This window comes from Lissotriton helveticus, chromosome 3_1 (genome assembly GCF_964261635.1).
Source record: "Lissotriton helveticus chromosome 3_1, aLisHel1.1, whole genome shotgun sequence".
Lineage (NCBI taxonomy): Eukaryota > Metazoa > Chordata > Amphibia > Caudata > Salamandridae > Lissotriton > Lissotriton helveticus.
In genome coordinates, this window is record NC_136061.1 from 306,628,631 (window position 1) to 306,652,958 (window position 24,328).

Sequence of the window (24,328 nt, forward strand, 5' to 3'; positions counted from 1 at the left end):
GCTGACGACACCCAGCTCATCCTCTCCCTCACCAAGGACCCACACACCGTCAAAACCAACCTCCACGAGGGAATGAAGGCCGTCACCGACTGGATGAGGAGCAGCCGTCTGAAACTGAACTCGGATAAGACTGAGGTCCTCATCCTCGGACCCACCCCCTCAGCCTGGGACGACTCCTCGTGGCCGACCACACTGGGAACAGCATCGACACCCACCGACCATGCACGCAACCTAGGATTCATCCTCGACTCCTCCCTCTCCATGTCTAAACAGGTCAACGCCGTCTCCTCCTCCTGCTACAACACCCTCTGCATGCTCCGCAGGATCTACAAGTGGATTCTGACCGAAACAACAAGAACGGTGACACAGGCCCTCGTCAGCAGCAGACTGGACTACGGCAACGCACTCTACGCAGGAATCCCAGCCAAACACCTATGACGACTACAACGCATCCAAAACACCTCCGCCCGACTGATCGTCAACGTCCCCCGTCGCAGCCACATCACCCCCCACCTGAGAGTCCTACACTGGCTCCCTTTCGACAAGAGTATCACCTTCAAGCTTCTCACCCATGCACACAAAGCACTCCAGAATGCCGGACCAGCCTACCTGAACAGCAGACTCAGCTTCTACACCCCCACCCGCCAGCTCTGCTCCGCCAGCCTCGCCCTCGCCACTGTCCCCTGCATCCAACGAACAACCTCTGGCGGCAGATCATTTCCTACCTCGCCGCCAAGACTTGGAACACCCTCCCTACCCACCTACGGCAGACCCAATACCTACTCGCCTTCAGAAGACTCCTTAAGACCTGGCTCTTCGAGCAGTAGCGGCACCCCCCTCCACTCAGCGCCTTGAGACCCTCACGGGTAAGTAGCACGCTTTACAAGTACGCTGATTGATTGATTGATTGAACCGTATTAGTTATTTTAGACGTTGTTTCTTCTGTGCTGACTACTCTTAGCTGTAATTCTGTTATCTCGTTTGTGAGAGTCCCAACTTTTGAGGTTACTCCCTTTAGAGATTGCTGTATACCACGATTGTCTGCCCTGACTTGGGCAAAAAGCTCTATTGTTTCCTGCCTTTGGTCTTTAAGGGTTTGCAAGATTAATGAAAGTAATGACGCTTTGCCGACTTGAGCATCTTTGCCTTGGAGGTCTCCTTCCTCACAGGGGATTCAGTCAGCTTGATGGAAGCATGTTTCCTCAGGCATTCCCTCAGGCGTTCTGCCCACTGATAATCTGAGTGCCCCACAAACATCATCTGCTAGACCGGCATCCAACAGTCTAAATATCAGGGTTTTAACACCACCTTTTGCTTGAACCCATCGTCGGGGCTGACCACCTCTGTGTTCTTCGGCTGCGTCAACCTCTGGCTACCAGACTGCTGGCCTGGTCCAGTTAAAGCTTTTTTCCCCACATCCCACTGTGTTTTAGATTTTGAATTTTTCTTTCTGCCACCCACAGAGCGTGGAGTTTGCTTCTGCCTTGTCGCAATTGGATTTTGCGATACTGTGGTGTTTTGCCCCTTTTTATACATTCGATCCACTGCAGGCCTCCCAGATTTAGAAGGCATATCCTGATTGTCCAATACATAATCATTAATGGGGGTGGTAGGGGCAATATCATTTTCCACTAAGGTGGATGAATTATTTTCAGACACCCCATTACTACATACTAAAGTGCCACCCTCTATGCCAAGAGCACTGCCCACTGTTAGCTTCGGTTCTGCTGTGTCATCCACAGTTGGATTAGGCACTGCTGCTGATTTTATTAATTTGGTAGTAGGCAATTGATTTACCGTCTGGCACAGTCCTGCCGAGATAACATCTGAGGGCACCACCTGCTGTTTCTCTTTATTAACATCTTCGGGTTCCGATTCTAATACTGGCTCTAATTCTGTTTCCCCCCTCTCTGCGAGTTGATCCATACCATTGAGGGATGTATCCAAATTTTCTCCATGGTTATTGGGCTTTTTAGGGCGATTAGGAGCTCAGCTTACACTGTCCTCGGGTGCCCAGACCAAATTCCCACTACCGTCATAGCTATTTGTTTCAGCAACCTGAGCCTGGTGCGGAACCTGATAAGTCTCCACAGGGCTATTTATTTTACTGAGGCCGGGGGATATGGGCGCAGCGTTACTTTGTTGCTCGCCTGGGGGCTCATTTATGAGCCCTTGCGTCACTTTTGCACCACTGGTGCGTCACTTTTTGTGACGCACCAGCAGTGTAAAAAATGCGCCTTGTTGCGCCACATTTACAAAGTGACGTATCTAGGTAGATGCGTCACTTTGTAAACCCCTGCGCTACATTATACCTGCGCCAGGTATAATGTATGCAAGGGGGGGTGTTCCCACGCAAGAAGGGGTCATAGAAGTGACGCAGTGAAATCTATGTGATTTCACTGCGTCACTTCTAGGACACAAATGCGTCAATTTCTTACGCCTGCCTCACAGCAGGCGTAAGACTGACGCAGACCCTTTCACATGGGGCTTACCCCATGTGAAAGGATACATTGCTGGAGTTGCGTCACATTTGTGACACACTCCAGCAATGCGTCACTTTTGCGCCATACAGATACGTCAGAAATACTGACCTATCTGTAACTCCTTGCGCAATGATGCGTCATACTGTAAATATGACGCCTCATTGGTCGTGCAAGGAGGGCGCAGTGAAAAGTAACGCATCGCTGTTTTCACGCAGCTATGCGTCACTTTTCATAAATGAGGCCCACGTAGCGTGAGCCATATTCTCTGCTAATCTGTTGCCAGCACTTGCTTCAATTGCGCCTTCAGATGAAAATAACTCCACTGACTGTTTCGTCTGCAAGAAACGCAGTACCGGTTTTCCGAGCCTCCCAGCCCCTGTAGCTTGTCCGGAAAGATCCGCCTTCTGAGCCTCTGCACCCGGATCCCCCCCATAGTCCCTGCGGCGCTAACCGGCTGGCGGTTAGTTGCTCAGGTATTCCTCGCCGTACTCTACGGTGGAGCCATAATCCGAGACACCCCAGAAGTCGCACACAACCGCGGGCTGGGTATGAGCCAAGATCACAGTCTCAGTGAAAACCGCCGAGCAGCCAAACACATGGCCACCCACGTGGACGGCAAGCGTTTTTGGCCAGTTCGTGTTAACACCTGCATTCAGTGCGGTGGTTCCTGCGTGATGAGTCTTTTCCAGCCGGTAGCCAGTGGTAGCAAATAGTCTGTGATCCTGTACTGCACTAGCGTTAGAGGTTTTTTCCTTTTTAGTTAAATATAAAATTATAGGAAGGATTTGAAGGATAGTTCATTCATAAAGCCTCTGTTTCATTACATTTCATTGCATTTCATGGCACTCCTCACGTTTCTCGTATAAATGCCGGACTTTAATTTCAAAGCCTCGGGAGCTCCTCTGTGAGCCAGGTGCTCAGAGACGGCGTCAATCCGCCATCTTGTCTCCTCCCAACGTGCCTCCTCACGCGATCCATTCGCAATGCAATAGGTTTTGCATTACTGAAAGTACGAGTTATTGGCTTTGAATTATTATTAGGAATACCAAAAATCTCAAACCTTTAGTAATGCAAGACCTATTGCATTACAAATGGTTTATTTTTAAAGGAGGGAGGTTGTGCGGCTGCCCTCCTGGGGGGTTCTCAGTCCGGGGAAAACCAACTCCCAGGGGTAGCCCGTGCAAACAGAAAGAGGGGGGCAGCCTGGCCCCCCTCCTGGAGCCATACTCCTGGAGCCATACGGTGCCTACCCCTGGGACATAGCTGTTTGCTTTTGCTTGGTGGGAGTTGGCATCTCCTGTCAAGCAAAAATAATCAATCCGGTTCCATTGCGCTGGAGCTGTCAAAGTGCTCCAGCAAGCTGGAAGAGGAGGTTTCATCTCTTTCCCTGCCCACGAACATGCATGCATGCAGGGAAAGAATTTGAAACAATTGTTCCTACACGGAGGGATCTGCTTTTCCAGCAGCTACCTTCATGCAGCAGCAATGCCAGGTCCCACAGGAGGCAGGGACCTGGCTGGTGGGGCCTTGAGTCTCCCCTGGGGTCCCTATTCTGTACACTGGGTGCCAAAGGGCACCCAGGAAACCTGGCCAGGCCCCGGTGGATGGGGATCCAGGAGAACCATGTGGCCCCAGTCACCCATTGCATTAAGGCCAGGCCCGAGGGGATCGGGTCCCGGAGATCAAAATCGTCCCAGTAAGGGGGGACCGCGCTGCTCCCCTCCCCATGAAATGAGGGCAGGGCCCCAGGGGGTGGGGTCCCTGGGGCCAAAATCAACCTGGGGAGGGGGTTGTGTTGCCTCCCTCCCCATGTAAAGAGGGCAGGGCCCCAGGAAATGGTGGCCCCGGAGAATGGGGACCCCAGAGCCGAAATCAGCCCAGGGAGGGGGGGCCACACCGCCATTTAACTAAGACCGAGCCCTGGGGAATGAAAAACCGAGGACAGAAAAACAAGCAGAAAGGCAAAACAGAGCAACAAAACGAGAAAAAGAGGGCAGAAAGATGAGCAGAAGGGGCTAAACAGAGCAGAAGAGGGCAAAACACAGGGCAGAAAAACAAGCAGGATAGGCAAAGCAGAGAGTAGAAAAACATGCAGAGATGAAAAACAGGAAAAAAAGGACAAAACAGAGAACACTCACAGACCAACTCAGGCTCATTCATCCACTCACAGGCCCACTCAGACACAAATACACTCACTTACAGACCCACTCAGAGACTCGTGTACTTATGCAGACACTCACGCACCCACTCACGGACCCACTTAGACATTCACGCTTCTACTCACAGACCCACTCGGAGACTCACACATTCACTCATAGACCTACTCAGACACACACCCACTGACAGACCCATTCAGACACTCTCACACCCACTCACAGACCTACTGAGACACTCATGCACTCACTCACACACTCTTCGTCAAATGTTAGTGGTTACAGTTAGGAAATGAAGTTGAAAAAAACCTTAGGAATTCACTGAAAAACCAAAGGTTACAGGGACGTTATAGTTAGGACAGAGAAAACTTAGAAATTCACAGAAAAAACAAAGGTTACATGGACATTATAGTTAGGCTAAAATTTCAGTCGTACAAAACCAATTAGTTATATTTACCTGAGCTAACTATACCTTTCACCCCAGCAATGCACTGCTTATGACCTCACATATTACATCACTGATGACATGGTCAGTGACTTCATTGATGACATCCCTGATGACATCTCAAATGACATCACTGTTGATATCATCCACAGAACCACTCACACTCCCACTCACACCCCTATATAACCTCCCATACACCCACTCACACAACCGCTCACATACCCATTCACAGACCCATAGAAGTACTCCTAAAACCTCTTATTCGCCCATACAGCCGCTAACACACCCACCCACTCACTCACCCATACAGTCTCTGAACACAGCTACTCACTCACCCAAAAGGGACTCACACACTCACTCACACAACCCCTTACATACCATTTCACACATCCATATAAGCACGTTCACACCTGCTTACTCTCTCATACAGCCATTCACACACACTCACTCTCAAATACAGCCACTCACACACAAACCCACTTAACTGAACACCCACTCAGACACTAACTCCTACAACCACTTACACACCCATTCCTAACTCATACAACCATTCAGTCATCCACTCACCCACCCATACAGTCACTCACCCACCCATACAGTCACTCACTCACCCATAGAGCAACTGACACACCCACTTATCAATACAGCCACTCACCCATCTACACAGCTACTCACACACCTACATATTAACCCATACAGCCACTTGCACACCGATGTCATTCACAAACCCACTCACACACGGATACACACAGTCACACAGCCACTCACAAAATATATGTTAGAAGTAGTATCACTCATTAGTAGTACACCTAGTATACTAATTTACATTTTGTCATACCTTGGTACATATTTTTAGCTATCATAAACTCTTACAAAATGCTTACACTCAGTGGATGATGTCATGAGTGATGTCATTTGAGATGCCATCAGTTATGTCACTGACCATGTCATAAGCGATATAATATGTGAGGTCATAAGCAGTGCATTGTGGGGCGTAAGTTATAGTTAGCTCAGGTAACTATAATTGTTGAATTTCACTGGTTTTGTATGAGTGAAATTTGAGCATAACTGTAACGTTCCTGTAACCTTTGGTTAATTCAGTGAACTTCAAAGTTTTCTTAAATTCTGTTTCCTAACTAGGGGGCCCATTAGGATCTTGGGCGGATCGTCACTGCCCGTATAGCGGTGGCCACCCGCCCGAGATCTGGCCCCGCCCGCCGCTTTTCCGCCCGGTCAACAAGTTGACCGGGCGGAAAAGAGTTTAATAAGGTGGCAGTGTCTGTTAGACACCGCCAGCCATATTACTATGGGGGAGGAAACATGCCTTTCTGTGGCGGCATTACTGCCACGGAAAGGTATGTGGGAATTGCTTGTGGGGGCCCGTTGCGGACCCCCAGGGACTCTGGGGGGTGGGGTGTGCACATGGGGGCTACCTATGGAAGCCCCCTGCAGTTCCATGCCCAACATGGCAGGCACCACATGGTGCCTTCCATGTTGTGCATGGAAGTGCACGACATGCCTTCCTGGCATTGTGGCGGGCGGTGCTGAGTGCACCGCCCGCCATAATGTCAGGAATGTAGGATGCGCCCGCTACTGTGGCGGGCGCATCCTAATGGCCCCCACGGGTCCCCCGCCCTTATGGTGGGCGGTCCCATTTCACAAAGTCCGCCCGCCATCCTACTGACCCCCTAAATGTCTCCCTAACCTTTTTTTTTTTTAGTTAATATGTATATATCTATATCTTTATAAATATATGTAATTTGTTAGTGCTAAAAGTTAAATTATAATTTAAAAATGTATTATAATTCAAACAATTGATAATAAATGATTTAAAATAATGGAAATTCAATTTTTCAAATTTAAAAAAATGATAAATTTAAAATAATTAAGCACATAAGTTAAAGAATGTATGACATATTAATTCAATATTATAATTCTATTGAGGATGGGATTTGAGGATGTAAATTTGATTTGATGGTTTGAAAAAATAGCATTTATATATGGAATTGATATATTTTCATTATTTAATGTAATAAATGTTAATATGATGATTTAACTTGCTGTGTAACATGTACCTTTATTAGTTGTAGGTTAATAACAATTTTAAATGAATATACATTTTTATTTTACATTAAGACATTTTTATATTATTTATAATTATTATTAAACTCTATACTGTTTCTCCTATACTTTGCCATTGGTAAATCTCTGCTCTGGTGGTGGAGATTTCTGCACAGATGATGGATCCCCACATATGTGTGAAAAGTTACTGATAGTAACTTTACACTCAATATTTCAATCTTAGATGTCTCCACCCCCTAGTTTCAAGGGGTGGAAACATGCAAGTCTAATCCTGTACATTTATTCAAGCATAGAGTCAATTTGTAGAATTCAGGAAAATGGCAGGTTTTTCTTCGTCCTTGGGACACCATACAATCAGAGTGCAAAATCACAATTTATTAGTCGGCTTTAGCAGCCGCAGACTAATTAAATCATTCTTAAAAGCTCCTACTAAACAATTATCCTAAGGTGTTGTAGTTCCAGCTAAGATACTTCCGTATTTTAAACAAATGCCTAGATAGAAATAATGCAACTCTGAGCTTTTTCATTTCATATTTTTTTTAACCAATTTGATTTTTTTTCGAAAAAAGGCGAGATGTAGCACTAGTACAATATAACCATGGGTATGTTGCTAGTTACATGCATCTTGATAAAGATGAAAGTGATCACATACAGAAGTAGGTACCATACAATTAGAGCTAACATGACATCAGCGTAATAAATTTAGTGCTTGAAAACCGAATAACAGAGAACAACAATGAGCTTGGTCTGAAAGCAGAGGTAAATAGGTTAAAAAAATACACCCTAGGAGAAATTCCTGTCAAGTAGTAAATGAACAGGACCTTTGCCATTTTTCCAGTGGAAGTAAGAACCCTATTACAATGTGGTCAGACGAGTGTCCAACCGGCATTGTGTCGGATGTGGGCCCACCCGACAAGGAGTCGGACGCCCCGCATTCTGAATTTCAATGCAACCTCCATTACATTAAGTGTATATTTACTACTGCGGCTTGTGCTGTGGGCTACATGGTGCAGGGATGTTTAGGCGAGCACCACAGGTGCCCACCAGGCCTCATAGTGGAGGCCACGGAGGGACGGGGGCCCTGCTAGAGGCCCCTAAAGTCTGTCTCCATCTTCCTTTCTATGGCAGTCAGATCACCATAGAAAAGGACATCGTAATTCCTACGGTGGTGCCTGAGTAGGCACGGCCCTTATTGTAGGGCATACATTCCAACCGCTGGGCCGATGGGCTCCATTATCGGACAAGCATGTGCATTGTCATCCCAACATGATGACAACCTGCATCTCTTTGGGTCGGACTTTAAATTACATTTTTTGGATAATTGTTCTTTAAGGAATTTATTTACCGATCCAATTAACATGTGTTACAAAGTTATGTTTTGAAATATACTAATTTTATAGTTTGTAAATATATTTTTTTCATGCATATCCTGCTATGAAACATTTTTCTTTCAAATGTCTGGAATAAGAAATATGTAAGAAGTCCTTTCTTTGGAAGCGCTGGAAAGGAGAGGGTATATCCTGGAATAGTAAGATAACTGAAGGATCCTCAGCTATGCCCTTTATGAAAGTACAAACATTATCATCTTTATTACCTAGCACGTTTATTATGGAAAAAATATTATTACATGATTCTCTATCCGACTTTGTATCTGGGTCCTCAGTTAATGATACTGACACTATACCAAAATGTTTTCATAATTTGGTTGGAAAGATAATATACCAAAAGCTACTATTATTTATAGATCTATTCATGAGCCAAATAGTTATAGATCTAAATCCTCTGCGGGACTTTATGGGAACGTGATATTTAATATAAATTCAGGGGTACATTTACTAATATTTCATTCAACACAGTGCAGCAAGGGAACTTGCTGCACTGCGTTGCGTAAAAAAGAGAGAAAAGAAATTCTGAATATTTATAAAGATATGGGGGCATATTATCAAGGCGGGTGTTAGAACTGGGATTTTCTAGTTGGCTAAGGCTGACGCCAAAGCTAGGCAGAAACCACCATTCTAGTCAGGGCAAGGGAGTCACACGCCAAGATAACCCCTGCTCACCCCCTTGGTAGCTTGGCAAGAGCAGACAGGCTTATCCCGTAGGCAATGTGTAAAGCATTTGCGCACGCACACAACAGCAACAACATCCTAGGCACACCACAAAAGGAACTCCACACAAGGTTATATAAAAATAACTTCTGTATTGTCAAAAACACATCAGATAGTAATCACACAATATACATTGTGCCAACTGGCACGGGTAATATTCACAAGGGATTATTTACAAGACAGGGCCACCTGGACCCCTGTCAGAATCAGCACTTAGCAGAAATACTGTTAGAAATAGCACTTTGTAGATCATAGAATAAGTGTATCACAAAAGAACAAATGTAGGTAAGAACACATTACACATGATGCATCACAACATTCAGAGGTGTAGGGAAGGAAAACACATGATGCATAGACATACATTCAGCGGTGTAGGTAAGACACATAATGCATAAAACACATTCAGAGGTGTCACAGGCATAATGGCATAGCACATTACGCATAATTCACATTTTGGCCTAACCGGTAAAAATACAGTAGGCAATCTCCTCACTAGTCTAACCACATTAGACTCTGCCTCCTAAGAATAAATCGTAATTAGGGGCGTAACTCACATAGTGAAAAACATCTCACTAGCATAAACCTACATAGGTAAAATAACCTCATAATCACATTGCGCAAACATCACCTTAGGCAATTACTATCATAAATATAGTAAAATCACAATACGCAATAACCACATACCAGCCAACTGGCCATCTCAAGAAAGGGGCTCAAAAGCCCTGTGTCCAGAATGTCAGGGCGCGCTGCCAATGCAGCGACAGTCAGGGGTGCGCCACTGGCGCAAACCTAAACGTTGCAGCTGCCCACTAATTGCTGGGCAGCTGAGAACAATCCCAAGGGCCTAAACGTTGCAGCTGGCACTAAGTGCTGCTCAGCTGTAGCAGGCCTGGCACCACTGTGCCATCTCTGTCCCACACAAGGACTCTCAAATTGCGCCTAAACGGTGCAGCTGCCCACTAATTGCTGGGCAGCTGAGACAAACGGCGACAGGGGCTCTCTCTAGCCCCTAGGACAGAAACTGTGCCCAAACGTTGGAGCCACACAGGCTCTGAAACAACTGAGGGGCGTTGAAGCCATCTGGGCTCTGGAATACATACATAGCCCTTGGAGCACTCTGGCTCTTCACATCAACTATGCCCCTCTGGAGCCAATTGGCTCTGAACCAAAACAATGTTCCCAACTAGGGGCTGATTTATATGTTGGCAGTAAGGATACTCCATTGCAACGGCGACGGAGTATCCTTACCGCCAAAATGCCTCAAAAATGGTTCTAGACCCCCACAGAATGGCTTGTGCATTCTCCTCCAGATCTACCATGCCCATTCGACCACTCAGAAGATGTGCAATCGCTCCTGTCACTCCCCTAACACTCAGGGCCTCATTACGATGTCAGTCGGATACCATCAGAATTTAAAAGAAGTACATTTTTTGTGGGGAAAAAGGGGATTTGTGGCACTGTCCATGTGCATAAAGTGCTGAGGGATGTGGAAGTCTTAAATTCAGGGAATAACTGACATCTTTAGCCAATCCTGACTTTTAATTAATTCTACTTTGCAAACATTTCAAGGACATTTCAGCGCTTTTATGCCCACATCTATACCATCAGACAGCAAAAATGTGATACTGTTTGGCTTTTCTACATTGCTTTGCAGGTTTGATCCTGTGCATCCACCCATGGATGTGATGCTATTCCATATTTACTAAAGTTGCAAATGGAAAGAGGAAAATACATTTAAGGATTATTTTTGGACAGGAAGGCATCCCACCTGTAAGGCAGACACCCTAGCACTATGGTACTAGGGCGCCAGCACATGGAGAGAGCAGAAATATTCCATACCTTTGTAAATAAGGAACATTTCTGCCATTTCCTTTTCATGCAACGCAGTTCAGTAAGTTGCCTTGCTGCATTGTGTGAAGAATAGTAAATCTGCCTCCAAGTCCGGTGCCAGGGGATTATAAAACGGGCAGAATCTGCCAGCAAATAGAGTAGCCACTAGAAAGATCCTTACCCAAGGTTAGAAAGAGTCTTCATTTCCAGTCCCATACCAGAGATAATAAGTACAGTAATCCTTGCAGTGGGGAGGCTACATATGAGAAACATTAGCATCTCTTTATTGTGTGATTGTACTATGCTTTCTTTCAGACCATGGATTCAGAGGAGGAATTTGAAGTAACTAAAGAAGTCTGTATAACCAAGCCGGAACGTGCTTTGAGCTGTGCAACTACTGCAGGGTTGGGATTAGGTAGGATATTCTTCCCAATTTGATCAAGTTGAAATGTTTTCTCACGCTTACTAAAGAATGATGTAAGAAAGTGTCTGAACAATATCATCAGCATTAACATTTGTAAAGCACCCCCAACGCAATGTCTAGGGCCCAGATTTACAGTCAATTTGCGTAACTTTTTCTAAAGCAGACCTGATACAAAATCTAGGTTGGGATTTACAAACCAACAGAAATCGCAGTTTGTGTTGATTTGTACTTTAAGTAACACAACACAGTGCAATGTGCTGCCTTACATTACTCAGCGTTCAGGGGTCGCTTTATGGATGGTGCACGGGCGTTTTCATGCAACAACCCATATGTTTTTCTGCAAATCCCTATCTGCGTATAGTTGTAGACAGGGATTTTCAGTAAAACTCTGCGCCTCCCTGAAACAGGTGTAAAAAACATAAATATTTTTATTTTGGCTCGTTCTTTCCTATTTCTATGTATATTGCATTCTGCAGGACACATGCAAAGAGGAAATTGCCGTAAACATTGTTTTTGTGCTGGTATGGACCCTTTCTACACAAAATATATGCTGACTACACTGCAGACACTTGCAGAATGATACATGGACGGCAGAAGTGTCCCTGAGCATAACTGCTCCTCTTCTTAGTACATATGCCGCAGTTCTGCTCTCTCCCATTCACAGAATGCAGCACAGCAACGTTATTTGCTGCCATGCAGTGTGTGAACTCTTTGTAAATCAGGGCATAGGCTGTGTTGATGCCATTTATTTCTGTAGGCCAGCAGAAAGAAACAACATATTCCAATGCATAATATAGTTAAATCACTTTTGACTGATTTTGTATGTTTTGAAAGTTTTGATTAGGTACATTAAGATCGTATGAAGCCTTTTCTGCGAAATTTAGGCCATTGTCTTCCTCAGGGTTGATGGACTCAGGCATATTTCATGCCGCAAGGGAACTTGCTGTGTTGTGTGAAAGAGATAGCAGAAATATGCCATATCTTCGAAGATATGGAGCATTTCTGCTCTCTCCTTGCCATGGTGCACAGACACCCTTGTGCCCCATAGTGCAAGGGTGCCTGCATTACGGGTAGGACTTTTAGGTCTCGTGTTTGTCTCAGCGAGACTTAAAGTAATCTCTATATTGGCTTCAACTCCCTGCCCCTCATCCGTGTAGTCGAGGTCTAACAACAGTTTCACTCTGCTCTGCTGGCACTTAATTGTGTGCTGTGTGCCATCTGGCTGGGCCCTCCCCCGTTCGGCCACCACTGATTGTCTTTGCAGCTTTAATGTATTAGAAGAAACTTCACATTGGGCCTTCCTATTAGCCTCTTTTTTTTTTTTATCTGACCTCCGTGGCTGCGAGTTTCCTTTTAGTTTGTCCTCCCTTTTAACTTATATTGGGGAAATTGAAAGTTTATTATTTGCTTCCTGCCGCAATGAAATATTCACTGCTGAAGCCACAAAGGAGGCTGCTCACAGCATTTGCTATGCAATACTACTCGTATTAGTGAAAATGCCAGTTATTGACATTACAAATGCAAATTTTTATTTCATTTCAAAGTATGCCAGTTTTAGCATAAACAAAGAAATTATTTTCACGAAGAAAAGGGTGCAGTAACACAGGCTGTCCCTAGGTGTCCCTGGTCCCGCACCCTTTCCTTCGTGAAAGAAATTTCTTTGCGTACTGCTGGCATATTTTGAAATGGGGGGTCTATATATGCCCCAATCTCCAGAGGGAATGTCCCATCCGTTCCCTTCACTTCATTCTTTGGGAAACTGAGGCTGTCGGGGATTATGCTTTGCAACCTCTGCCGCCAGCAGATAAATAACCGAGTATTTCAGCAGAGGTGCTGGCTTCTCAGAAGAGTAATTTGTTTGCGCCTTTATATGTTCAGCGTAAGGAAATGAAAGAATGTGAGCTGTCATCCACAATATATGTTATGAGCAGAGTGTATGGCTCTCCAGGCCATTGGTTTGTTTTGTCTTGGGCACGCCAAAGTAATAGGTGTTAGGATTAATAGCGCTGCTTCCTCTTTTTGTGTGTGTGTGTGTGGGCAGGGGCAGCATTTATGAAGAGTAAACCTAGCAACAAAGCAAAGATGCACTGTGCAGAGTAAAGGGGGTACAGAATTAGCTCATACAGGACACACAAGAGGTGCTGCTCTACCTTTTCTCCCTCTATTCCTCCCTTTTTTCTCAACCCTGTCTCTCTCTGCCCCTCCCTTTCAGTAAATCTCTGTTAAATTCTATTACTTTCCATAAGGCTGAATTTGCATGACTTCGGATGCTATTGGAGTGACCTGAGATAATCCCCTTTACTTCACCGCCCTCTGAATTACCAGTAACATTGATCTTGGTAATTTCAGTGGCGGCAAAATAACAGTTATTAGAGGATTTTGTGAATTAACGTATGGGAATTGGTATTGCCGTCCCAGTTTCCACGTTTCCCCCAGTATTTCTCTTGGAGATTTCAACTGCTTTCAACAGTTAAAATCCACGGAAGTGAGTCTCAGATTCCTGGCAGTTAGAATTCGGTCAGTGGTGAGGTAGATGCCCTACCCCACACTTCTTAGATGCTGCCGTTTGGTTACGGCAGAGGAACATTGCCCTATTGCTCACTGAGCTGTTGAAAAGGGAAACATAAAATTGCATTATGTTCATGGTCAAACTGAGATCATCAGGCAATATTCTCATTGGTCGCTGATCAGCTTGTTCATAAGTGAACTCTAATTGGCTTAAACTTAATTAAATCCTTCCTCCTTAAGAAACAGACATTTGCAATGCAATAGGTCCCACATTATTAAAGTTTGAGCTATTGGTGTTGCATTATTTAGCAATGCCAATAGCTCAAACTTAAATAATGCGAGACCTATTGTATTGCAAATGCTTGTTTTTATTCAGTAAGGAATACCTTCCTAGGCAAAAACATTCAAAAGAAGCAGTTTTACCTTTCTGTGAGTGGTGCGGAATGCATTATGCATAGGAAGAGGAAATAACAAAGAGAAAACAAGGTTTTTCTCCTTGTTACGCCAATCTCTGGGATCCCTACCAATTTGATGCAATCCCAGGATTACAAACCTATGTAAATCTGGAATTGCATCAGATCCATAGGTGGATGAATAGTAATACAAAGGCTTAGTAAACTCGGCCTCAGTCTGTATGGGGTATATTACCAACAACTAGCGATAATTTTTGTCTCTAACTTGTTTAGAGACAAAAATTATCGCCGCACATCGGCGATTTTTATCGCAGATAAACCTTGCTATTAGCAAGGTTTATCGCAAATGCGATAAAAAACGGCTGCAATGCATGAATATCGCTGAAAAGTCAGCGATATTCATGCATTATCGAGCAAATGCTCTTAGCCATGTTATCCACCTCCCATTGGATAACATGGTGAAGAACTGCTCAGGGCAGGTGTTAGCTTTTGGAGATATTCGCGCTTAGCGCGAATATCTCCAAAAGTTGGTAATAGGAGATAGCGATGTTAGCGACTGTTTTCAGTCGCTAACATCTTGGCACGCCCACTTTGCATGTCATTAGTGATAAATATCACTGACATGCAAAGCGGGGCCCAAGATGGTCGCTATCTCCTATTAGCTGTCACTAACTGGTGTTAGCGACAGCTTGGTAATAGGGAGATAATTTTATCTCCGCTTTCTTGGCTTTTAAAGCCAAAAAAGCGGAGATAAACCCCTTGATAATATATTTTTTAGAAGCACCACCAGTGCAGAAACACAGATGTAAGGCCACAATTGAACTCTAAAACTTAATTGAAGCGATTGAGAACTGAGTAGTAACCAACATTTATATTCTCTTCTTGCTTTAGTTGAGAAGCCTCTTTTCTGTAGAACAGCCGATAAAAATCTTGAAAACATCAATGAAGAGATACATCGACTCAATTTGACGTCTGGAAACAGGTAAATAATTAGGGTTTGTTTTGGTGTTTGCTCTTTATCATGCTAAGTGTCTATTTCTTCCAAATGTTTTTGCGGGTGTTCTGATCTTAAGTGACCATCTCCGAAGAGTAAAGCAAGATTAAGACCTTGAAGTGCTTAATTATGAACTATAACATATTGTGTATAATATGACTCCGCCTGGTGCAGTGAGCTAAGATTTATATGTCAAGCTTGGCTTGAATTGGCTGGATTGACATCTGTTAAACATGCTGTACATTTTATCCATTTGTTATTGAATAACGAAATTATTTTGTGAATAAACTAGTATTTAGAAAAATCGCGCCAACTATAGACTCATAAATAAAAAATATTTCCCTTCTGTCCATCTGATGCACACACCATGAAATAACCCACTTTTCTATGGTTAGGTTTTAATGCACTCTTTAGTTTAAAACTCCTTGGAGAAGATTTGAGCAATGTGTTGTACCCCTAATGACAAAGGAGCATCCCGATTATAGGATTATAGGGTGGTGTCCCTCACTCACCCAAGGGTGGCATGCTTCATCATTAGAGAACCTTCTAGTATCGTGATGCCTAGTCACAATATGGGCTACAACCGCCTCCCCTAAGAGGAATATTCTAAATACCCAAATGAGGAGCCAAGGATGTTGAGTGCAGCAGAGTAAGATAATAAAAAGTGATGTAAAACTAACTCCTGGGTTCACAAAAAATTATTTAATCGAGCATCCCTGTGCTAGATTTCAAAACAGCGTGGCACTGCAGGGGAGATTAGATTTTGCTAGGAGCTCTGCACTTGAATACAAAGTAAAGGCTTGGACAAGACTAGTTGGCTGACTCTACTGAAGCATCAGAGCCAATACTCCAGGGCTGATTAAAAGGACATGCTGCTGCTGTCATCTGACGTGAAGAACAAGGTAAACTGCCTGACATGCTGTGCACTGGTCCTATTCAAGCCAGGTTACAGACCCAGCTCTGTCCTCTGTCGATGTGAGAATATATTTGTGAATGAAGTTGCAAAGGCCAGAGCCCTATTACTGCTGCCTAGACAGAATCTGTAAGACCTGGCACCAGTGGCGTGGGTCTCGCCTGCATTTTTTTGATTTTGCCTCCTGTGTTTTTGCTGTTTTTGGACTTCGTTTTGCTTGTCTAGATGCTTTGGGCATTTTGCCACTGCTGTTCAGTGCCAAAGTGCAAGTGCTCCCTTTGTGAATTGTTGTTATGGCTTAAATATGCCATGATTGGCATATTTGATTTACTTGTCAGACCCTAGTATAGTGCACTGTGTGTGCCCAAGGCCTGTAAATCAAATGCTGCTAGTGGGATGCAGCACTGATTCTGGCACCCACAGAAGCAACCTGTAAAATGTCACTCTAGCCTGCCATTGCAGAGCCTGTGTGCAGTCTGGGACTGCCATGTCGACTTGGCAAGTGCACACACTTGCCAGTCCAGTAAAGCAATGGAGCGGTGCTTTCCGTGCTTCGGAAAGTACCGTCACGCTGTAGTCCACCCGTCGAAGGCTTCCCGCAGCCGGCCCTTATCATGGAGGCCCATGCTTGAATTTCATTGATGACCACAGATTGGCGTTGTTTGGACGTTACTGTTATCCACTTGTGAAAGCTCTTAACATATACTTCTTGCCCTGACGAAGTTCATTTCCATGAACGAAACGCGTTGGCTGATGTCTGTTTTCTATTGATTTGGATCTATTTTGAATAAAGACAATATCAACGAAGTTACTGATCGTGCTTCATTATTGAATACTACTACATCCTGGTAGTGCACCGCTCCATTGCTTTACTGGTTTTGGTTCCCGAGTTAGCGGGTTGCAGCTTTCAACGACGGTTGCAGGAGCAGGTTGTGCACACCACCAAACAAATTGATATTTGATTAAACCTGGGCTGATTATACTGAGACCGGTGCGGCACTTGGCGTCCGCCGTTGGATCTTTGTTCCCACACTTGCCAGTCCCTAAAACTTCCCTTTTCTACATAATAGTCTCCCCTGAGGTAGGCACAAGGTACCCCTGTGGGCAGGGTGCATTGTATGTGAAAGGTAGGACATGCCCTGATGTGTGTGGCATGTCCTGATAGGGAAATACTGCTCATTTAGTTTTTCACTTTTGGAAGGCAACCCCTGTTCCCTTAGGAAAGAATGGGGAGTTTGTTTATAACATTTTATAAATATAACTGGCCCTGGGAACAAGGTAGAACAACTGTTTAGTATGCCTGAACTTAGAACTCAAAAGGTTAAAATGCACCTTTTAGTGAGGGTGATTTTTACATTCTGTGTTTGAAAATACAACTTTTAGAAAGGTATTTTATTGCCTAACCATCCAGTGTGCCTCTGCTAGGTTTGTGTATTGCATGTCTGGCTTTTGTATGACAGGGGCTGGGGAGGGGCAGTGGCTCCAGACGTCTGATGAGTCAGGGTTTGGGCTGAATAGACCTGGGCTGCATTTAGAGTGGGGGGAGGAGATTTCCTTTTCACCTGAATGGGCCTGGTCTGCCTTTACCAATGCTGTCTCCACCTCCTTCCAGGAAGCTGCACCAGTGAGGACAGAACTGGGTTTGGCTGGGTACAGACACTATCCGCCTTCAAAGAAAACATTATTTTGGTGTATAAAAAGAGGGGCCCAGACCCCAGACTTTTAGATCACTTCTGGGAAATCAAGAGGAACCTTTGCAAGGAGAAGAGACCAGTAGGAGGAAACTGCAGGGGAATACTGCCCCTGTGCTGTTTGCTTTCTGGGGTTGGCCTGCAGGGGCTACTTGCTGCCAAGGAAAGGAGAAAAGGTATTTGCTGCTTGCTTTGTCCCTGCTTGAAGAAAAGATCTCCAAGGGCTTGAAACTGAGCTTGCCCCCTGTTCTAGAGGTCTCAGGAACAGCAAAAATTTCACTGTGTCTGTGGGCACCGTCTCTGCCCGTCTCCCCAGAAGAAAAGGGTAACCGACTCTGTCATCGAGTCAAGTGCAGGATTCGGTGTCCTTAAAGCACTGCCGAGAGCAACGCCTCGCTTCACAACGCAACCTTGGTCTCACCAACTCTGTCAACGAGCCTCTGCTTGCACCGCATCCTATGGGCTCCGCACGCTGCAAAGCTTCGGTACATGCTGCAAGGACGTCACCAACTCCGTTGTTTTGCCGACCGGAACATCGACCGGCTCCAGTTCCGCACGTGACCTGCTAGCACCGCAGTGAGCACGTCTCACCCTTCAACACAAACCCTGGTCTCACCGACTCCGTCAAAGAGCCGCTGCCTGTACCGCACCGCGAGGACTCCGCCCGCCGCAACGCTCCGCTTCACAATGCAGCCGCGATGTTTGCCCCGACCAACCCGCACCAACGTGTTGGTCGCAACAAGAAAGTTACTGCGTCCGAGTCTGTCAGCGCTTTTGTTGGCCTGTATCGAAGCGGTCCGTTGGAATTGTTAGACTTCGTCATATTCAGTATCGCGGTAGCCCCAGGAGGAGCTACTGTGTCAGAAGAACTGTGTTATTTTGCACAAGTACTATTTTTCAAGGGTATTGTATGTTGGATTTTTATAGAATTTGGTCTTGCTGGTTTATATAAAGATTTTTTATTTTTCTAAACTGGTGTGGTGTGCATTTGTAGTGTTTTCACTGTATTACTTTAGGTGTTCACAAATGCTTTACACACTGTCTCCGAGGTAAGCCTGCTTGCTCGTGCATAGCTACCAAGGGGGTGAGCAGGGGTTATTTTAGGAGTTTATATCCTTACCCTGACTAGAAGCAAGGGTCCCTATTTGGACAAAGGTACCTACCTCTGCCGACTAGAGAACCCCATTTCTAACAGAATCCAAGATTGAGCGGGCCACTCCCTGACTTCTTTCTGATTTGCCTGGCAACTGTAACTCAAAGTATCATGGCCACAGATTGCTCAGTTGCCCTTTGGTCTCATAGACCACAGAGATCCCTGCCCGCCGCATATTCTACAACTGGTTCTGGAGGAGATTAACGCTTCACTGTCTCCAATATTAAAACAAATTGTAACATCAGGGATCTTTCCGCTGACTTGGAAAAAGGCCTGTATTCGTCCTCTCCTAAAAAAAACTAAGTTGGATCCCTTAGATGAGAAAAACTACCGTCCTATCTCCTGCCTGCCTCTACCAGCCAAAATTTTGGACAAAGCTATAAATTCAGAACTGACAACATATCTGGAGCTAAATAACATCCTGGACTCTACCCAACACAGTTTTAGATCGTTGCATTCTACTGAGTCGCCATTTTTGTCCTGCATTTTGCCAAAATGCAGAACGAAAATGCCGCAGCGTGAACACCAGAATTGATCGAACGTCTGGAGGTTCCAGAGAAAGCAAAGAAATACACATAGCAGTGGTATCGGCATCCAGAAAAAGAGTAATTACAGAACATTCCTGAAAACAGATTCCCAATGAGAGCAGCAGATGCACCGGTACCCAGATTGAGAGCTACGTCAGAGCCCTACTGACTATAGACCATAAACGACAGCAGTGTCCTACTAAACGAAAACATTTCAGCCCTGAGGAAGACCTTCTCTGACTATTCCAGGTCCAAACACGAAGGTCAAAACGCGTCGGCACACTCTTCACTCACCTTCCTACCTCACCAGGCCACGTGTATTGCTTTAGTCAAAGCAAAGACAATGTTAAGAACTGAACAGTTTAACCAATTAACAGTGGTGTAAACACCGACAAGACATTGAAAAGCGTTCTCTGACCTATACCCCACTTTCTTGGACCATGTATAGATACAGTATCGAGGACAAGTAGGCAAAATCCAGATACATGAGTATAATGTAGTAGGACCCGTTGATTTTTCAAACTTGTTGTTATTGTACTAATGTTTCTGGTTTATGCACTGTATATAGCCATTGCATCCCCCTCTTTTTGATGTATGAATATGTAAAGTGAAAATGTATTCATCTCGATTGAGACATATATATCAAAAACAAAGAAAAATGAAATAACGATGAAGTAAAAATCCATTCCTAATGAATTTTTGAACTGTATATTGATTATTTTGTAAGTAGACTATCTTTCGATTTGTTTGTTGACACACTAAATAGAATCATTACAAGGAATCCAGTTCATTAGTTGAACTGCGAAGTAGGGAAGAGTTTCTCCCTCCTTTTGGAAAAATATTTTGAATTTATGGTCTTAGAGGCATTCTGTTTTAACTGAAGGTATCAGTGGTAAAGCACTAGCCCTTCTTACCTCTTTTCTATCATCCAGGGAACAACTGATCCTCTAGGACGGCTTTCAGTCTGAAGAGTTCACTGTCCCTGGTGAAGTTCCACAGGGCTCAGCCTTATCCCTGACGTTGTTTAACATTTACGTTGCCCCCTTGGCTCGACTCATAAAAAGCTATTGTTTTACACTGATGCCATATGCTGTTGACACACAGCTTGTAGTGTCTGTAGCTCAATCAGTGGACATAACAGCTGCCCAGTTCTGCAAATGTCTTTCTGCACTGATGTCCTGGATGAATTCCAACTTTTTAAACTTGGATGCGGATACAACTGAGCTGGTGAAGTTTGGACCAAAACCATTGATTTGGAGCCAATTATGATGGCCATCTGCAGCCGGTACCTGTCCGGTACCGGTAAACAAGGCAAGGAGTCTTGACTTTCTGATTGACAAAGACCTCACCTTGGCACCTCAGATTAATCACGTCTCATCAGCATGCTTTTTTAGTCTAAAAGGCTTAAGGAAGATCCTCCCGTTCATCCCTTTTTCTTTGAGGAAAACTGTGGTAGGAGCCATGGTCTTATCGAGAATAGATCATTGTAATGCTCTTTAATTAGGAGCAGGTGCAGCTCAATTTTCTAAACTCCAATCAAATCAAAATGCGGCAGCACGAGTATTGCTCAAACTACCCAAACACCATCCCACATTCTCTAGCATAAAGCAACTTCACTTGCTCCCAGTGAGACGAAGGGTTGACTTTAAGGCACTTTGCCTAGTATACAAAGCCCTAATTGGAGGTGGGGCTAAGGTTGTGCAATCCTTGTTTCTTCGATATGCACCGTCGCGTCTTTTAAGATCTTCCTCTCTTGGACTGGTATGCCTTCCAAAGATCAAAAAAGCAAGGTGTGGAGGTAAACGCTTCTCCTTCTTAGCAGCTAAATTATGGAATTCCCTTCCTCTACATTTGAGACTTCAGCCCAGTAGGTCGGTGTATAGGAAGGAAATAAAAAGCTGGCTCTTCATCCATCCCTGATCCTGTTTGTCCCCGTCCTTGCACATCACTTAGCGCCAAGACTCCTCAGCAATAGGGCTCTCTACAAATAAATAAATCAGCCAGTCAGTCAAAACTAACATCAGAATCTTTATTTTTACTTTTTTACCACTACCACATTATCCATTGCCTCTGCCACTACTACTGCCACCAGCGTTAACACTACCATTACCACTGCCACTACCACCACTACTATTAGCATCACCACCACTGTTACCAGCAGCGACATTAACATAACTATTATAGCCATTAACACAACAACCACTACCATCACCACCACCCCATTGTCACAACAAACACACCACAACCAGTACCACTAATGCCATTGCCACCACCATTCCTATTCTCATACCCTCACCATAATTTCCATTATTGCCACTAACACCGCTATTATCACCATGGCCGCCATTACCATACTACCATTAACACCACCTCTACCATTACCATCACACGACCAGCATTACCACTCTCACATTTACCACCAATGCCAGCACCACCAATACCATCACCATTACATCCACAATTATCATCACTACCACCTTTCCTACCACCTTTATCATTACCACAACTGCCACATTACTACTAGCACTCTACCTTTACCTTCAGCATTATTTCCATGATGATTGTTACATCATAATAACCCCACTGCTATCATCATCACTACCAATAACACCACTACTATTACGACTTCCACAATCACCACCATCACTACTGCCAGCATCACCGTTGCTTCCACAGTCATCACCACTAACACTGCCCCCACTACTACTGCCACTTTGGAAGTGTGTGTTTTAATTAGGGTGCCATTACTTGTTTTATTTAGGGAAAGTAGTTTCCACAGGGTTGAGCTGCCCTGGTTTAAAGAAGGCTGTATGTGCATATGCACATGCAATATCATGTTCAATTAACTGTGTTTAGTTTTTAGGGAAAGTTGGTTCTTGATTGTTGATCTTTTCTAGATTAAAGAAGGTTATATGTGCAAATTCAAATCGCTTTATTCAGCACACGAGTAGCCATAAAAGATACATGAATAAAACATACCTAAAATGTAATACAATCTCATGTACTCATCAACGTTAAAATTCAGCGTATTACAATCTGGAAAACAGTCGCCCTTAATGGGTGTCACTGAAGTCTTAGAGCAGGTAAGCTAAACACTCGCCGATGACCAATACGTTTCCACTGGGACTGTAAGTTCTCAGGCCACTGCTCCTATCAAAGAGAATGTTCGACTCAGTGAGCCCCTTCCTAACGTTAAAAAAGATATTTCATAAACCCTCCACTCATTTTCTACAACTCACTGCAGCTTACAGAACAGACACCACAACAAACTGTAGCTAAATCAAAACATACCTGCATTTCCTGAGACTCCAGGATTTTTAAATTAACTTAATAAATAATAGTAAAAAGTGTTTATAAAATGTACAAAAAAACTTCAAATGATTCAGGGTCTGCTGCAACAGACTGTCACTAACACAAACAGAATCAGACACCCCCTAAAGACCTTCCGGCCAAAAAGCAGCGATTTAATTATCGCTCTATCATCAAGGACATGCTAATGCTTGTTTCCTTGAGTTAGCAGCCGTCTTTTCTCCACTTTGCATGTCAGCGATATATATCGCTAATGACATGCAAAGTGGGCGTTCCAAGGTCAAATGGTATGGGGGAACTCTCTAACATGGCTTCGCTAGATTATCAAGCCGGCAGCAGACCCGCAAAGCGATGTTAACAATCGCGCTAAGCCCTATTTATCGCAGGAATTCAAGTCTTGCTTTAAAGTTGACTTAGCCATCTTAGTAATGGGAGGTGGATTGCAAGGCTGAGACCAGAGGGAAGCATTAGCAAGGTTTCCTTTATCGCCCAAAAATACTGCAGCATTTCCCGCGCTATTACCGATTTTGCAGCTATCGCTGGATTTCCTATATCCTTTGATATAAGCGTTGATAATAACCCACTAACTCGGCGAGGAAATCCAGCGATTGAATAAGATGCGCTAAGCGTGCTCTGCGATGTTTATCGCAGTTTGTTGATAATATGCCCCTCAGTCTTTTAAAAGCACAATAAACGCCACACAGTATCCGTCCTGAAACAAAAAAATAGGGATCTCTCCCAAAACTGAACCACAGTATTTAAATACAATATGGGCTCTGCAGGTTCAAAGAATGCAAGATAATCTTGAGCCGATTTATTTAACAGATTCGGAGTTCAGTCTTTGCAAATGACAGAGCTCTAAGAAGTAAAGCTTCACCAGCATTGTATCTGATTTTTAGGTCGAGCATTAAGGACCTCTTATATATACTTTAATATATACATACTATATACTTATATGTGTATGTACTTTGTGGGCTCTGGAGATCAGCCCTAGGACTTGTCTGCTTCTGCTTAGGGACATTTTTTCTGTTCAACTGCCTCTATTTAACTGTCTTGATAGAATTCAACCAGCAGAGGTCAGTAAAATACCAGAATTGCTTTCTGCTGAGTGACTTTCTTTTTTTTATTTTCCTGCTAACTGCCTCTATTTAACTTTCTTGATAGAAAACGACCAGCAGATGTCAGTAAAATACCAGAATCTCTTTAGCACGCTCTAGATTCCAGTCTATAGGAAATTGTCTTCCCCGAGCACACGTAGACAATAATATTTTTTTCAAATCTTGTATTTTCAGTGA

General features: G+C 44.2%; 1 protein-coding gene across 6 annotated transcripts in view; it reads left to right on the forward strand.

Moving 5' to 3' along the window:
• TEX14 (testis expressed 14, intercellular bridge forming factor) overlaps positions 1-24,328 on the forward strand; it is a 2,253,432-nt gene that overhangs the window by 1,981,885 nt on the left and 247,219 nt on the right. For all 6 annotated transcript variants that reach the window (XM_078679858.1, XM_078679856.1, XM_078679860.1 and 3 more), the window contains 2 exons: positions 11,417-11,516; positions 15,338-15,428. In XM_078679858.1, the coding sequence (XP_078535984.1) occupies positions 11,417-11,516; positions 15,338-15,428 (191 nt within the window). The remainder of the gene's footprint in view (positions 1-11,416; positions 11,517-15,337; positions 15,429-24,328) is intronic.